This window comes from Poecilia mexicana, unplaced genomic scaffold (assembly GCF_051168715.1).
Source record: "Poecilia mexicana isolate PSO_F unplaced genomic scaffold, ASM5116871v1 scaffold_4, whole genome shotgun sequence".
In the NCBI taxonomy this organism is placed as follows: domain Eukaryota; kingdom Metazoa; phylum Chordata; class Actinopteri; order Cyprinodontiformes; family Poeciliidae; genus Poecilia; species Poecilia mexicana.
The window spans coordinates 18,998,401-19,016,622 of NW_028263373.1; the positions used below are offsets into that span (position 1 = coordinate 18,998,401).

Here is an 18,222-nt window from a genome sequence, read left to right on the forward strand (position 1 = left end):
CAGAACCAACAAACAGCTTCCATCCGGAGAAACTCGTGCAGCAGCAGTGAAACGACGAAGGGAAGGAGGTCATTATCAGTTTGATTAAAAGGATGTGAATCCATCAGCTGCTGTTTGTCTGCACTCTGTTTATGATGTGCGTGTGTGTGCGCGTGTGTGTGTGTAGGTATACTGTAGGTAAGCCGAGCCGAAGAGACGCTGACTGTGTCGAATCTCAGCAGCAGTAGACGCCAGAGACGCACCGCAGCCCCCCCTCCGCTTCCATCTCTGTTTCTCTCCATCCCTCCTCGCTCGCTTTGTTTGAGCTCAGATGGACTCTGCCCTGATTTATAGAAAGAAAAGCCCTCAGAGTAGTCACAGTGATATCTCTCTTTTCCACACACACACACACACACACACGCATACATACAGAGAGAGCCCCGATAGTCCGCTGCATACCACCACATCCTGCTCCAGGTACACACACATACACACACGCACACACACACGCAGTACCCCCGTCTGTGTGCGAAGTGACGGCTGTCACACAGCTCAACGTTTCCTCTGAGTCAGCAAAAGCAGCAGGAGGAGCAGAGTGATGGAGAGGAGAGAAAGAGAGAAAGGAGGGAGCAGGAGAAGAGATATTAGGAGAAAATTAAGATTTCAACTCAAAGCTGAACGTTCAGCCCATAATAAAGAGACTCAGCAAATTATTTAATTTGGAGAGTTAAAGTGCAGAAATGAGAAAGATGCATGCACTCATATCAGCCAAAAACATTCATCTTTATCATCGCTCCATGGGCAATGAGTGGAAACTGACTGATTTTAAACTAAGAAATCGCAGCTTTTTTCTAATTTGAAGCAATCAGCTATAAGACATTATTAAAGTGGTTGGCATATAATGTATTAAAAAATATTAACTGAAAATTATATTTCATCAAATTAAAAGTGTAGAAGCTTGTACAGCAAGTAAACAAAAAGAGCGATTTGTTTACATCAGGAGCAGACTGAAGATCATCTCTAAATCCACAGATTTCCTCAGACTGAGGTGTTTTTTACTGACTTACCCAGTTTGGTTTTACTGGGGATTTATTTGATTGTTGGTCCGAACGTGGATGCCACATACATTACATCTGATTGGACGGAGTTAGGCTAAATATTTCATTTTTAACCGTTTGTTTTAATGCAAAGTAGCCTATTAACTGTGATTTCAATCATGATAAAAACACATTTCAGTTTGGCACAGTGACAAAGGCTGACGGCACTCACACATATCTTAAGAGTATTTACAAACATAAAACAGCAGATAAATCAATATCAACAACAACAATCTAGCCTCAAACTGACTATTATTATTAATGATGATGAACTTCTGTCTAAAAAAAAGCCACATCACAGCTTTAATCAGCGAAGCAACGCAAGATATAGCTGCTGTAGCGGATCACTGACCTGCACCCACCCAGTGGTCTCAGCACACTCACGTACACACACAGTAAGAGACACACACACACACACACACACATACACACCATTTCCCAATCACACACTCCTTCACGGCGGTTTATGATCCGTGTTTGAAGTGAGCCACAAGCCGCCGGGTCTGACGGCGGTGTCACATCAGCACCAACTCGGGCTGGCACTCGTCTCAAGCTGCGCTGTGCGCCATCCAGCGCCAACAAACGGCTTCATTTAGCGCTGGCACAGGCACGAGAGCGCGTGCGTGCGTGCGTGTATCCCACGCCACGCGCGGACCACTAAGGTGTCATACAAAGTTACCCCCGTGGAAACACGTGTTCACTGGTTCAGAGGAAGCAGGCGGGCAGAGAGTAATGAACCAGCGGGGCTTCCAACATCGATCACCGACCTTCGAGGTGCGCGGAGGCCCGTAAATAAGCGGCCGGAACCGCGACAGAGGAGTGGGCGCTTTTTGTATGGTCCCGACCTTCACACACACACACTTGCATATATGAAAATCAGGGCCATGTTGCAGGAGGTCAGAGCATCTGCTGCCCCAACATCCTGCAGTCTGCGGCGGGGCGACAGAGTCAGCGCGGCCCACGGAGAGAAGCTCCATCACCGGCTCCGAGTACAGCCGCAGCCTCTGAAAAACTAATATGAAACGAAAAAAAATGTGGAGAAAAAAAAAGGAAAACTGAAAATAATAATAATAAATCTTTGAATAATAATAATAATAATAATAATAGATTTTTATGCGCGGAATTTCTGTTACTAATATTTTTATTAATACCCTTCCTTTCAACAATCGTTTAAAAATGTTTAAATGAAAATGTAATCCGCTGTGATATAAAACGAATGTTTTAAGTTGCGCTTACAGCTGCAAATGACATTTATTTTCTGTTAATGAGCAGTAAATAATATATATATTATTTTAAAATTTTCACATTTCGTTTCGTTTAATTGTTTCGAAATCAAATAAAGTTTCGATGTCGCTCATTGCCTTAAAAAGTCCCGTCCATCAGCAGAAGGGGTTCAGAAACTTAACATTTCGTAAATTTCAGGAATGTGAATTTCTGAAACTTCAACTCATTTAAGTGCCACTTGTTTAATCGTTTTTCATGTAGTTTAGATATTTGGACAAAACATTTCGCTGTAAACAACGACAGACAGCAGCCGCGCCACAGATTTGGGACAGAACTTTTTATTAAACATTATGAAAACATGAGTTTCTCAACAAACTTTTTTCCACTTTGCAGATTTTTCCACTTGTTGACATGTCAGGACAGGTCCTACGGTTAAGTATAGAAATCATATGTACAGATATACATCCACAGCACTGTGCAGAAGTCTGAGTCTAGAGACAGATCAAATCACCATTAATCAAATTCTACTTATTTAAGTTTTTTTTTTTTTTTAATTGGCCGAGATTTTTGGCGGGAACATTTCGTTTTTTCCACAAACACCAGAGCGCTTCTGCACAATATTGCACATATATCTTAGGCAGCAGATAACACACGAACGTTTTCTGTTGACAGAGTAATGATCAGCTGTGTACCACCAAGCAAAAAAAAAAAAAAGTCCCGTTTTTTCTAACAATCAAGCATCCTCCCCTTCAGCTCGCTTTAAGACGTCGGGGCTGCAGGGGAAACCCCGCAGGCCCCCCGCAACATTTTTCATTATTTACCATAAAAATAAAAAAGAGAGAAAATAAATCATTAAGTCTTTTTAATCTTCAGATTGGTGCATAGAGTTTTAGCAGCAGTCCTTTTCCATCCTTTAAATCAAATTTACATCCAGGTTAAAAACAGAAACATTTCTCCAGTTTGCTCTTTAGTGCAGGTTCAACATGTTCAGCAAGAGGAGGAGGATACCACAGACAATTTGCATGCTGTAACATACAAACATTTTTGGATTAAGACATTTCGAAGAATCCAAGCAACAAAAGCCTTAAAAAGAGAGAAGGTAAAATAACACAGATCACTGCTTGTTTTTTTTTTTTTGTTTGTTTTTTTCTCTACACATTATGTACAGGTGGAAATAAATACAGTCTAAAATCTGGCTCAGGTAATCTCTTTTTGTCGTTTTTCTTTTCTTTTTTAAAACAATAGAAAAAAACTGATTGAAAACAGCAGGTAAAGACGCATCCATGTGTTTCGCAGTGAAGCAGATTGTTTTTGCATTTCAGTCCGCAGTTCTTTGCACCTCTCATGGGGGCGACGGGGGGGGGGGTGCTTTTTCTGCATACCCAGGCCTTACTGATGGCTGAGGGGTGGAAGGATGGCTGGGGAGAACCCATGGGTCATGCTTTCCATACATATGTGGATGAGGTTTTGGCCGGAGGTTACCATACATGTCCTGCATGCAGGGTTGCAAAAGGATGAGGGAAGGAGGTGGAGGGGGGGGGGGGGGGGAACTATTACACTTGCATTACTGAGAGTCTCTGCACCACAGCGCATTCTCCTCCTGCAGTCTGTGCTGCTGCTGCTTCTGCCTGGTTCTAACACAAACCCGGCGCTCTCTCTGGATTAAGACAGTCATTGGTTCATAAGACTTCTGACAGGAGAGGAGTCTGCAGCCTGAAAGTGATCCCATGTGCCGACCTGACTTGTTTGTTGTGGACTTACAGAAGTTTAACATCTTTAAGACTCACAGACGTGACGCTTGTGCGCACCTAACCTTTATTTGTTAAGAAGATGAGATTTAAAGTCTTTGTTGTTGTTGTTGAGGAATAACTGTAAACACAAATCAGAAAAGATCGATTAGAGTCAGAAGAGTGTGGAGGTGAGCGCGGTAATGTCTCTCTCACATGAAGAACTCGGTGCTGGCCTGTTTCCCGGACGGATCTCTCGTGTTCGCGGGCCCGCCGGAGTTGTAGGTCCGGCTGGCCAGCTTCTCGTACTTCTCTTTGTACAGATCCCGCTCCTTGACAAGGCGCGCCACGTCCTGCTTCAGCTGCTCCACCTGGTTCTGCAGGGTGCACTTCTCCGTCTCCAGCATGTGCCGCTGCTGGACGCGCTTGAAGCGGCAGGACTGCGCGTAGCCGCGGTTCTTCAGGGTGCGCCGCTTCTGCTTCAGGCGGATCACCTCCTCCTTGCTGAAGCCCCGCAGCTGCCGGTTCAGCTCCCGCACCGTCATGCTCACCAGCTGCTCGTCCGAGAAGCGGTCCTCCAAGCGGGTGTGGTGGCCGTGGTGGTGGTGATGGTGGTGGTGGTGGGCCTGATGGTGGTGCACAGCCGAGGCCGCGGACAGGTCCTCTCCGACGTACTGCTGCCCGCGGAAGCCCTCGTAGGCCTGGTGGTGGTGGTGGTGATGGTGCGCGTTGCCGATCAGGGCCTCGACCGCGTCCTCCGGGGTCAGGTTGAGCGCCTCCGGGTTGATGTGATGCTGGTAGCTGGGGATCCAGTACAAGTCCTCCAGCTGAGGCTTGCCCGCGTTGCTGTGATTGTTGTTGCCGCTGCTGTTGTTGCTGTTGCTGCCGACGTTGACGCCGCCGGGGAGGCCCTGGTTGGGCTGCGCGCCCGGACTCGGGGCGCAGAAGCTGGGCGAGGAAGGCACGGAGGAGCAGGGTGTGCTGATCGGGGTGGAGGACAGTGAGCCGGACGGCAGGCGGTGACAGAAGCGGTCGGCCTCCAGCGGCTCCTTTTTCACCTCGAACTTCATCAGGTCGAAGTCGTTGACGTACTCGATGGCCAGAGGGCTGTTAGGCAGCTCTGCGCTCATGGCGAGGTCGGTGGCCATGTCAGTCCATGCGACGACTCCCGGCCTCACAGCCAAACCGACAGCGGGCAAATTGCAGAGCGAATTAAAAGCCTGTATGGTGTATATATAGGTACACGCACACGCCTGGTGCGTGGAACTGCTGCAGGCCCGCTGGGTGGGAGGAGAAACTTCTTAAGGCTGCTAGTTCCACAGACCACTTCTATATATAGCGGAGTGAATATACGTCTGCATGTAAATGAACTTGTACACCTGCCAGTTCGCCTCCGCTCGCAACTCTTGTTGACAACTTATCCCAGGTCAGATGAAGGCTTTAATAGCAGGAGCCCCCGGAGCGGCTGAAACTGGAGCCCGCTGAATTTGGAGACACCAGCTTGTGTTGTCCTCGCTTCACCTCTGCAGAGTGCTCCCCCCCCCACCCCCCTGATTTATTGCCCTCTGTTGTTCTGTTTTTGTTAGTCAGAATTAGTTTCCAACCATCGGTCGTCTCCTCCTGCAGTTCTAGTCACCGCAGCATGGCCCAGCTTCAAAAGTTTCGCACTCGGTCACATCGAGCGGTGCGCGGGCGTGCGTAAAAGTGTGTCAACAGTCCCAGGAATCCAAACTCTGCTCTGCAGGCACGCCTGTTCTCAAAGTTCACAAAAGTCTGAGATGAAGCATGAAAGTTGGAGGTCTTACTTGGAGACAGAAGCTGCTCCTTGTTGCTGTCCTCAGTCCATATTTCTACTTGAAGCTGGCATCGTCCCCCTCGCCGGGTCGCGCTCCTGACCTTAACGTGTTGATTGTGTGTAAAATTGTACGCAAGAGGTGAGAAATTCCACTTTGCTTTGTTTCTAATTGCCTTCTAAATGCACCCCAAAGCTTCCCGGTGAGAACCACGCAGTATCAGCGAGGCGCTGGGAGGCAGCCTCTTATAAACGGTGCGTCCCGCCCTCCCCTCACTGCCGACCCTCCCACACGGAGAGGCGACAGGCCAATGGGAGGACACCTCTGGCGCGTGGTTTAACTGAAGCTGCTTGCTCCGTCCGAGGATAGCCGAACGAAACCGAAGAAGGCGAGAGAAGCGGAGCGCGCATGCATGCATGCATGCAGGGAAAACAGGTGCAGCAGATCCCCCCCTCTAGTGACCGAGCAGGCGCTACTGCACGGTGGAGCGCGGGCCAGACAGACACCAGGGAGAACCTCTGGAAGAAAAAATAACTTCACTCTGAACAAAAAAAGCATCTTAGGCATAGAAAAACAGAGCATTGGATATGTAAAGGCTAAATCAGCATTCAGTACAAAAGTAAACGTAAATTAGTGAACTTATGCACACCTGGAAGAGTAAAGTTACTGAGCTCAGTAAAGTTGAACTTTGAGGTTTGGAGGAAATGTGAAAATAAATTGTGTAAATACTTAAAAACCTTTGAAATGATTATCTAGGGCTTTAGTATCGATGTGTTGCGGTATTATGCAAATTGGAAATATGTTAATTTGCTTCATGATTCTGGATGCATTTATTGATGATACATTAGCAGAATGAAACAATGGCTTTGGACTTTGTGGGAACTTCACATTGAACCTGAAGCAACTTGGATTTTGTGTTCTTTTTTTGTTTTTGTTCACTCTTCCTCTAGACTTTAGATCAATGAGTCCTATTTCTAATTACCATTGAAAATATGATTAGAATGTTTCTGGTCAAAGGATATTGTAACAAGAACTAACTGATGCAGTGAATGGCACAGATTTGAGGCACTAAGTCGGCACATATCCACACTTTTTCCTTCTACTTGACTTTCTATTAATATACCTGGGTACAGCAGTCTATGACCAGTGAGCTTACCAAGCAATGGCATTTTGTGTCTTGTCATCCTTCTGGAAAATGTAAATGATGCTGATTCAGCAATCTTCCAAATAATAGTGAAAAAATAAAACATTTTTGAATAAAATATTTTTAATGGTCTTTATATTCAGATTTTATAACAAACTAGATATTGGGTTTTCATTATTTGTAAATGATAATCATTAAAGTTAATAGAAACAAACACTTAAAGGTCCGTCAGTATAGTGAAACTATATAGAATGATTTACACGTAAATAAACTGACTTTTCAATTATATTTTAATTTACTACGACATTATCCCTAGTCTTTATTAGTTCGGAAGTGCATCAAAGTGCACATAGACCAATGTCTGGTGTTGTTAGTTTTGGTTATTTTATTATTCAGAGAATAAACTGTCACATTTTGCAGCATAAGCTAGTTGATCTTCCGATTACCGATCAAAACTGGATGAAGAAAAAAATATATTAGATTTGTGCATCTCAAAGGTAAACTTCCCAATTTTAAAGCAGTGATCTATAGAGTATTCCCACTTTTGTTCTCTAGCTGTATAAACCGTTGCTTTTTATATCCACTTATCTCCTTTAGGGCCTCTGATACCACAAACCAGCAAATCTATCAATCACTGATCGATCTGCGGCCCTCTGCCAGAGGAATAAAAAAAAAATCAATCTGCATTTCCGCAAGTCTGCGTGGAGCCGTGGCTGCGCGTGGGTTAAGCATGATTGGACAGTCCCAGCAGGTTTTCATTCCCAATTAACCACAGATCGCGTCCCCCGCCTCATCTCTGCGGATAGACGGATAATTAAGCTGCACCGCCGCCCGGCTCTATCCCGGACACATCTGTCTCTCTCTCTCTGTGGTTTTTTTTTATTTCTGGGTCCTGGCAGCTTCCAGGTGATGGGGTGGAGGGGCAGGATGTCGATACCGCTGATAAGCATCGTGGGAGCAGGACTTAAACAGGGACATCGGTGCGCCTGACCCGTTTAGCCTTTTCAGCAGCGCCCCGGGGCCCCCGGGGGACACATACTCAGCGGGCGATATATCCGAGGAATAAAGTGCCGATCGGTGTAAAAAAAAAACAGGTGGCAGTAAGTTTAACTTGGTCAGATGTGGAGAGGAAAGCCTTGCGCAGCTGCTGAGCTTAATTTCCAGTCCGAAGCGGTCATGAAATATACTCCCCTCCTCCCCCTTCTCCTGCTTCAAATCTGCTGGCAGGGACGAAAAGGGGGATATGAGATGAAGAGACGGAAATCATATCAAAGTATTTCAAGTTTAGGTGCGCGAAGTCATTAGAAGAGGCTTTTTGGAGCTGGCCATCAAACGGCCAGCTAAGCAGTCTGCATTGAAATGGCGCAGTTAAGGAGATCTGCGGTGGTCCATTCATTGTGAGGGGAAGGGGAGTGTCTGCGGCCGCAGCTTGGGACAGAAATATTTGAAGTCAGGCTTTTCCTTTGTGCCTTTACATATTAGGACTTCGCTGCAAATGCACTTCTGGCGACTTAAGTGAAACGGACATCAGCAAGGTGGGGGATCGTTGCTGGGCTTTAGAGCCAAGGTGGCCCCGCATCGCAGCTCCTGGAAGGGGCTCAGGGTTATCACAGGCCGGGATGGAGGGGGTTCTGTCACTAATGCTACAGCGCAGGAATCAGCTTTAATTTAAAGTTAAGGGTCATCTCTCTTTACAGAGTAGAGTTAAGGTATAGCTTAATGTTTGTCCCTCCGACCTGTAAAAATGTTTGTGGTCTCAAAGATGGAGAAACTGCGAGTCTAAACACTGATTTGCATCATTTAATAACTTTGTAGGCTACTCACCAAAGCAAAATTTGAGGAGCTTCACTCAATTCAGGGACAGACCTGCTGGAACCAAATGAGGCGATTTGTTAGACATGCACAGATTTGAATAATTTTCCAGTCAGAAATGCATAGAGCAGCGATAAGGAAAAGCAGGTCAATTCAAACTTTAATATTTATCCATCCATTATCTATATCAACTTGTCTTTGCAGGGTCACAGGGGGTCTGGTGAAAGTTTCCAGCGGTCAATGTGGAAGAGGCAGGGTACACCCTGGACAGTTTGCCAATCCATTACAGGACAACCAATCACACTCACTCATACAAAATGACAATTTAGAGAGTCCAATAAACCTAAAACTCATGTTTTTTTGGAGTGTGGGAAGAAGATGGAGTACTCTGAGAGAACAGCAGGTCCTGGGCTGGAATCCAGGCAAAGACCTTTGTGTGTTAAGTTTGCATGTTCTCCCTGTGCAGGTATGGATTCTCTCTGGTTACTCCAGCTTATTTGGACAGTCTGAAAACATGACTGTTGTCAGGTTAATTGCCTTCTTTAAATTGCCCATAGGTATGGATGTGTACATGGTTGTCAGTTCTGTCTCTGTGTTGCCTTGTGACATCTACCAACCAAGGTATACTCACCAATAAATAATCATGAGCCTCCTACAACCCTTCAAAGAGACAACCCAGAAGGCATAGAAAAAGTCAGCTGAACCCTCCAGATTTAGCTGACAAAAGTCTAATGTTTGTTCTATTGTAAGTTTTGGTTTTTACTTGCCTTAAAGATCCTGACTACAGTGGAGAACCCCCCCAGCCACACCCCCACCCCCCAAAAAAAGTCAGAATCCCATGTGGATTATCAGGAGGACATCAGGTCAGGAGTTTGGCAGAAGGTTCTGGAGATCCTGTAGGGCGGAACGCTGGTATCTGTGAAGGCACAAGCCAAGTATAATACTAGAAAATACTGTGAAGAACCACTGAAAATAAAACCTGCCATGAACTACAAGATGCTGAAACACCAAAGCCACTCTCCAAGTTCTTAGAAGTTCTGCTCAGTACAAGGGAAACTCTTCAGCTGAACAGCTCAACAGCTGAAACTTGAACATAACCAGGCGTAACAGGGAATTGATCCCAAACACACAATGATACGCGGACATTAAGCTTCTGGAATAATCTCACCTTCAACCTTTTTGAAAAGTCCTGGACTTTTTTGTAAACCTTTGATCAAAACTACAGTCTTTGAATCCATCCATTCCTAATGAGATGAAAATAAACCTTAAGTGGGTAAAGATAAGTAGAATAAATTGTAAAGAATCCACAGAAGTATTTGAACATGTAAATCACACACCTTCTGCCAAACCGCCTGTCCAAGACACACACTCTCACACACCATGAAGGATCACGGTTGACCTTTCTTTTTGTCTTTCCGACTCTGGGCGGGCTGATGATTTCTCTCCAGCTGACTCCTCTCCATCTCGTGTGCTTTTACTAAAAATTGAAATATTGATCTTAATTAGAGTTTGCCGAGCTCAGCAGCTCGCGTTGAGGGTTTTAGACACGAGGCAGCAGACATCTGTCTAAGGCACTTACATCTTCAGCGCAGGAGCGGAGCCACGTGGGTGAGAGGGAGGAGGAAGGGGAGAGAAACGGGTGGCGAGGAGAGAAGAGTGATGGCTCCCTGTCTCCTGCCTTTTCTAAGGAACATGTCGAGCTCTCCATCTCTGCTTGCTGCTGTCGATACATCAGAGAAAGACACGAGCTAAAAGTGACACACACACACACATACAAAGACAGGGATACACGACTCCATCCTGTCAGAAGGGATTCAACATGGTTTAAAAGTGTATGACAAGTGGTTCAAGAACAAAAGTTTTCCCAGTCAGCTGTCTTAAAGATGGCAATCCAGATTTTACCTGGCTCAGTGCTTGCCGCAGCCTTGCATCATTCTTAAACAGCCTAAAACGACAAGCCAAAAAAGAGCATTTGTGCTGTTAAGCTGGTCATTGTCACACTGAACTGTGAAATTACCACAAATGCGATAAGTTTTCAGCTACAAAAATGCTTGGGAGTGCATTGTTTAGGTTATTGATAACCTTTTAAGTCCCAGACCTGGCATCTAGGACGGTATGCTGACTCAAATTCACAAAGTGGAAGGGGGAAAAAAAAATCTTAATATCTGTCTAAGTAGCAGAGGATTAGTACCACAAATGACTTGTGGAGTCATTCAAAACAGACGCAGCGAGTTTATCAAGAAAAAGTTCCTTCTAAGACTCTACAGGCCACGTTTAGCATGTTAAATATTAAAATTTATGAAAGCACAGTCACAAATACACTCAACAAATATGTTTTGCTTAAAATGACTGAAGAATAAGTTGTCTAACATCGCATGAACATCGCAGAATGATGTAGGCTTATTAAGATGCATATGTTTGTTAAGACCTCATCCCAACTGTCAAACATGGTGGTGGGTGAGAGGTGATGATTTGGGCTTATTTCAGAGCCCCATCAAATCCTCTTGGAAATTAATCTACAGTCTAATGTGAGGTCGTTTTTCTTACAGGTGAAGTTTGCTCAAACTGGACCATCACCAGGACAATGACCTCAAACACAGCAGCAAGTCTCCAACTAAATTTTTTTTTCGCCAAATGTTAAACAACATGCAATTCAAATTCTCACGATAATGAGTCTACACTTTGATATTAAGTCAGAAAATTGTATTTATTTTTTTTAATTTAAAGAAATCATCTGTGGTCATATCCGAACAGGCATTTGGCGACCCACTGCTTCCAAAACAGCTGAAGTACCAAACAAACAGGTCACAGCAGCAATCAGCAACCTCATTCTTCTCAGTATTAATACCAAAAAGCATCATAAAAGCTTTTCTTTTTAACTGCTAAAAGATATATCTGAAAAAACAACCCTAGAATATGTTTGTTCTGCCCATATCAGTTCCAAAACGCCAAATTAATAGGTAATAATGTTTCACTTATTCACATTTTGACATCTGTGAAAGTTTTCATGTAGATGTTTTACTAACGTATTTTTTTTCTAAGACAGAAGGAAAATTCAAATTTTTAATTACACTTTGCACAAAGAGATTCAAACTTTAGTATCTTCATAAAGTTAATTCTAGCAAGCTTTATGTTTCTTTTGTAACTGTAGAACAAGCCAACTCCATTCTTTGCTATTTGGGAACATGTTAACCACCAGTTTTAGAGCATCTGTTTAATTTCGTAACGTTTAAGATGCTGCGTAGAGTGTGATATGTTAATCCAGGCTGAATGGGGCTTCGGCGTTGATGGAAATGTGCGACTGCTGCGTATGTCTGGAATATAACTGTAATTTTAACACATGAGGCAGAAGAGAGACGGATTCCAGTCTGCAGCGAGTCCCTCCTGCAGCCGGCCGAGGGTGAAGTCACTCTGCGCTCATGTGTCTCCTCTGTGCCGGCTGCTTCTGTCACCACCTCGCCGATGAAAGTTTTCACAAACACGCTCGGATCATGTGACGCTCGCAGCAGAAACCCACGGAGCACCGACCATTAACACTACCGCAGACACATCTAGGAAGGAGCACGAAGCTGAAGTTCAATGTTTTATTTCCCTTTATTTAAAACATACAGCGAGGGGCAAAAAAACTTCGACTACAAACATTCATTCATGAAAAAATATGTTTACACAAAGAAGATAAAATTTTGGGGCCCTGAGCGAAAGGGACTGGGGCTCAAAAAATCCCAGATCAGTCAGATATTTCCAGCTTCAGTCTCTCTGGTCTCTCAGTCGAGGTTTGATCTGCAGCTTTCTCTCTGTGGAGGAAAAGTAGTGACAGGAAACAGAAATGAGAGAAGGAGCTTTCGTAAAAATGAAATGCCGTATTGTGTAACCGCCTCTAATCTAGTTTGCGTTGGGTCCTGCTGAAACATTGAGCGATGATGTCTCAACTGATGAGTAAATGAAGAAGAGAGCGGGACAGCGGCGGTGGACGTGGGAGCGTGCAGCGATACATCACGCCTGAGCTCGTTTATGCAAAGTGAAGAGCAGCTTGGTTGGCCAAGTTCCACCTTTAATGAGGCTCTGGGTGGTGCAGTGTGTTACTCAGGGAGCACACAGTCATTAGTAATACTTAAGAGCTTAAAGCAGCTGGACTGCAGGAATGGAGGGACAAGGAGGAAAATTGCTGCTTTCTGTGTCTGTAATGATCCTCAACTACTGTGTTTAAAAAAGGGGGCTAACAAAAACCTGATACTCTAAACCCATGATAAGAACTAGAGTCCTTTTAGATGAGAAGTGAAGCACCTTAAAAAAAAAAAGAAAAAAAAAAGAGAAGTTCAGTTTCGCTCTATTTATACACTTACAGATGTCATGTGATGGATCTACACCGATCAGAAGATAAATGAACTTTTATAATCGATAAGTTTACTTTGGTTTGTATATGCTTTATACCCCTCCTTTGGTCAGATGAGATCAAAAACAAGCACATAGTCAAAAAGTCAACCCAGCATGTTTAGAAGAAGAGAAATATCCGCACAGTCAAGCACAGAGGTGAAAACATCAAGTGTTATTCTGATAATGAACAAGATAACTTGACCACAATAAGATGCTGATGGAGACTCATATGCATCAAAAATGTTGGACAAGAGCCTTCCTTTATCAGTACCATTAGGATGAAAAGATCTGAGTTTTTCATAATGACAGCGACTCAAAGCATGCAGAGGAGGGAACAAAGTAGTGGCTAAAAAGAAGGTAAACGAGTGGACAGCATAAAAAAAGTTATGGCAGGAAAAAAACTTTGAGGTTCCCACCAGCAGCCAAGAAACGTAAAGGATTTGGACTACAGTAACTGCTAAAACATGTCAGACATATTGTCTTAAATCCAACAAGTCTTTTGAAACATACACATTTTCACATCGATTTTTTTTTGTTACTAATTGCTTTTGGTGAGAAGAGAGGAAAATGAGACCAGCTGCACTTTATTTAAAATAAATGTAAACATATTTTCTTGACTTTTGATAAAAAAAAAAAAAAAAAAAAAAAAAAATATATATATATATATATATATATATATATATATATATATATATATATATATATATATATATATATATATATATATATATAATTATACAATTGTCTTTTATTTAAAGTTGTGTTCCAGATATGTATGCATGAAAAATGCAAAAGCAATAGATTTTTTTTCTAAATACAAACATCTGTCCACATTTGCGTCATGCTCTTTTATTTATTTTTTCAATTTTCAATCAACTGGTATAATTTTTTATCAACTTCTATGATGTAATCAGTTTAATTTTGCTGTATCATAATGAATTAAACTGAACGGTATTTTCTTGGATCTGACTTGGACTTTAACTTTGCTTTGCATTGGAATGTATTTAATCAAATTGAATTTTGGATCCATTTTGCTGGTCATGAATTGGACCTGTGTCTCTCGTAAAACGCTGTCTGGTGGCATTTGTTGTAACGTGTAACCTGGACTGAACTGGGATTAAAACTATACATTGTATCATGAGAACAACCCCCAACGTGTATGTTTATAAAATGATCTGACAGGGTAAACATTGGCTCTGTTCCTATTTAAAACCTTGTTAAAATAAGTAAGATATCAGTAGAGCTGAGAAGTAAAGAGAGTCCGACCAGGCCGGCACAGCCAATCAGAGCTGGACGTTGGTTTCTTCTGGGTTCCTCTCATGTTGCAAGCAGTCATGTGTTTATTAAATCAAAGTAATAAAGTATTAGCTCCTCTCAGACTAAACTGCATCTACATGTGGGTGTGTGCCTTCAGCAGGTGGACGGTTGGATTCTGGTGAAAGAGGGGGGAGGGGGTTGAGAGTGATTGGGCAGAAGAGGCCTCTACCCTAATCCTCTATCTGTCAAATCTGTCAACAGAGAGCTGAGCCGAGCCTCGGTCAAGTCCGAAAGCTAAATATTATTACCTCCATCACACTCTGTTATCTGACTCTGATCATCATTATCTGTTTGCAGCTCAATCACATAACCACTTCCTCCATCGCATAAAATAACAGGATGATTTGGATTTGCAGCATTCCTCCAGTGTCACAATGTGAAAGTCAAGGCTGCAGTGTAGATACACGTGACATTTCTTATAAAAATATCACATATGAAACTGTTGAGGACGGCGACTCTTGTATGCAAGCACTTAGCAGAAATGAGTGAATGTTGAGATTTCGACTTAAAACCTCCAAATTTGTCAGTGTCCAGTTCTGCTTTAGCTTTAATGTTTCTCCCAAACGGTCATAACTGTTTTTCAAACACCCTCTGATACCCAGCTTAACTCTGACGGTGAACTTAAAATGGATATTAAATATCCTGGCGTAAATAGCTGTTGTAGTTATTTAAGGTTTTGTATGACCATTCTGTGTGACTGTTTTTCTGCACCATCTAAGAAGTTGTGAGGGTTAATACCTTTGACTTGTGTTGTGTCAGCCTGAGGTGAATCCGGTGCATCTGCCTCCTCTGGGGAGCTGGACAGAGAGATGAAGGATGGTAGAGCCAGAGGTCCCGCAATAGGTGTTCCTGGAGCTGCCTGAGTGTTCTCCGGCATGACGACGGAGAGATGAGGCCTTCAAGAAAGAAAAGTAGATTTGCAGAGGCCACAATAAAGAGTACAATGATTGTGAAGGGTTAGGTATACGATGCCTTTCTAACCTCTTCATAGGCTCTTTAGAGCGACTTTTCTTGACTGGAATGGTGGAAGTGCTGCTGGCGCTGCGCTTGACCCGCTGGCGGTGCTGCAGTTTGCAGCGAGAGCCTCGTGGACAGGAGCCGGTCTTAGAGAAGTCTGGACACACCAGGGTGTGTTTCTTCTTACACTAATGATCAAAGATACACTCAAAGTTAGGGATTTTCTTTGCTCTCAGAAACATTCAATTGTTTATTTTTCGGAACCTAGCAAAGCTAGTTTAAAGCTGTAACGTAAAGGAGGGTTACTTTCTTTTTGCATTGACTGCTGTAGCTATGGTGAAACTCTCCACTGGTTGCAAAGGGAGTGCGTTTGGACAACACCTGGTTTGCAAACGCAAAAGATAAAACTCTTGTAACATCAAATTTATTTTCCTGTGTAAGCTTCTTGTGCAAGTTGTTTATTCAAAAAAATATATATATATATTGCCTAATTTAAAATGAAGTTAAAATAATTTGGGTGTAATATCAGTCACAATTCAGCAACATGTCACCTTCCCACACAGTCACTTTTATTTAGCATCATGTCAAACGATATATGACTTTGCTGCAAAACACGATTAGTGTATCTGAACCTCATGAATAAAAAATGTATGCACTGGCAAACTTATTTTAAATGTTCTACCAGGTTCAATGTAGGGAAATGAACACATCTTCTCACATTAACACTAAACTTCATTTAGTAAGAGATAGAGCATTGAAAAGTGTTTAGTTTTTGGCAGGGTTGGCCCAAGGTTGTATAGGGTCTAAAGCAGCATCTGATTTTGGGAGCATCTTCCTATTAAGAACATTAGCAACACTAACAGCGATTTAATACAGATCTGGAGGAATCTGGGAGAGGAGGCCAAGTTAAATTGGCTGAGCTTAAAAGCAATCATGGATAATGGGTCAGTATTTGATGAGATGTATTTGTGAACAAACCAAGCTGAAACACACAGAAAATATTAAACTCATGGCAGACTGTAACTATGTGAAAATAAATTTAAAAAAAAACACAGGTTTGCACTTTTACAGTGTAAACCTGCCAATTCCTTTAAATCCTGAAACTAAATTTTAAACAATTAAAAATGTTTAATTAATTTATGTTAAAACCATAAACTCAAAAATCATCGTCAATTAACAAATAAAATGTTTTTGGTTTTTTTAATTATGGTAAAATGCAAGTACTAAGGGGATTCCCTTGATAATTTGGATGCTCTAAACAGCATCGTAGTTTGCTTATCCCTTAGGCTGGCTGTTGTTTATGGAGAAACGTCCTGGAGTGAACCGCATATTTTTTTCGTGACTCAGAAGGATCTGTTATAAGGCCACACTGTAGAGGCATGAGACATGAAGACAACATGACAAATGATACAAATTTAAAAATTACTAAATGAATCAATGGCTTGAATAGTTCATTGTGTCTGCCATGCAGTGTGGGTCCAACAAAAAACAAGCTTCAAATCAATTTAAATTTAAATCTGAACTGATTTTTCTTCATATTAATCAACAATTTGATTGTGTTCTTCAAAAATTAATCAGGTCCTTCTACTAAAATAGTTTGGATGTCAAATATTCAACTCCATTGCCACTAAAACAATTTAATTGGCAGTTAACTGGTTTACCGTCACGCTATCTTTAAAAGGTATATGTAGAAAGAAAAAAATGTTTTCATTTAATACCATTCAGAGAAGGGCTCTGCATGGGAGTGTGAGCGTTCACACACATGTTTGCAACCGAGTGTGTCCGAGTGTGTAATACGGGTGTAAATTGGTAGCTTCATTCTCCACGAGATCTGATCCCTCCCACCTGTCAGAGAAGCTAATTATATTCACTTTGGAGTGCAGGCTCCACAGTGTGTGTGTGCGCATGTGTGTGTGTACAGGAGAGATCGATTTTCCAGGAACATTGTGGACTCTGGGTCCACTCCCTCTGGAGAGTTTGGGGGGCCCCCAGACTGCCATCAGAGCCCCTCTCACCACCCTCACACCCATGTTTCTGGCCCCCTCTGGGAGACAGGGCGGCCGCGGATCAGTTCGCTGTCAAATGTTTCTCCGGATCATCTTATAGGCCTGTGGTTTTGACGCAACATTTCACTAAACAAATCGTTGCTGCTGCAGGTGTCAGAGATGATAATCGTGCTCTGTCTGGTTCAGACGTCACTACTGAGCCCGCCGAAGGCTCAGATGTTGCGAATCATTTTATGGCTTTGGCTAAAGACTTTTCTAAAAATAATCTTAAAAACGTACCGGTGATATTGTAGTAGACCTAACTGAAGAGGTATATGGTTGCAGACTTCTTAGCCAGTCGCAGATCTGTGCAACCAAATCTTGAAGTGAGAATCAGCTGCTGAAACATTGTAGCTGCAGGACTCATATGTCATGCCACAAAGAGTTTTTTTATGTGAAGATCTGAGGATCTAAGCTATGTTTATTTTTGGTAGGCTAAAAAAAACTACTATAATTCTACCCACTTACACTAAAACATAAAATACATTTCAAAATCTTTAGATTTTTTTAATGTAAGTTTTAATTATAAACATGTAATCAGATCTATTGTGTGGCTATCGTTATGAAATATTAACAGCAGCAATCTAGACGGTGCAGATTTTTTCTGAAAGCTTATTTTTCTTTTGGAGTCATCAATGTTGTAATAACTGCCATTAACTTTACATTATTATTTTTGCTTTCTTCCCACAGACTCCTGGGGGAGCTGCTGTGTTTTATTTGTGTCTTTTTCCTGCCATCTCAACCTCTGAATAG

At 42.6% G+C, this 18,222-nt stretch overlaps 2 protein-coding genes across 2 annotated transcripts in view; both read right to left on the reverse strand.

Annotated features, from left to right (window-relative positions):
• Positions 1 to 2,618: 2,618 nt before the first annotated feature.
• mafaa (MAF bZIP transcription factor Aa) lies at positions 2,619 to 6,017 on the reverse strand. Its single transcript, XM_088005053.1, has one exon. The coding sequence runs from the start codon at positions 5,173 to 5,175 to the stop codon at positions 4,240 to 4,242; it is 936 nt and encodes a 311-aa protein (XP_087861179.1). The 5' UTR covers positions 5,176 to 6,017; the 3' UTR covers positions 2,619 to 4,239.
• A 6,334-nt stretch (positions 6,018 to 12,351) lies between these two features.
• Positions 12,352 to 18,222, reverse strand: part of zc3h3 (zinc finger CCCH-type containing 3) — a 58,276-nt gene continuing 52,405 nt past the window's right edge. Inside the window, exons 10-12 of the mRNA XM_014989297.2 lie at positions 15,449 to 15,612; positions 15,206 to 15,363; positions 12,352 to 12,570 (exon numbers count right to left, since the gene is read on the reverse strand). Coding sequence (XP_014844783.2) covers positions 12,524 to 12,570; positions 15,206 to 15,363; positions 15,449 to 15,612 — 369 coding nt within the window. The 3' untranslated portion in view covers positions 12,352 to 12,523. The remainder of the gene's footprint in view (positions 12,571 to 15,205; positions 15,364 to 15,448; positions 15,613 to 18,222) is intronic.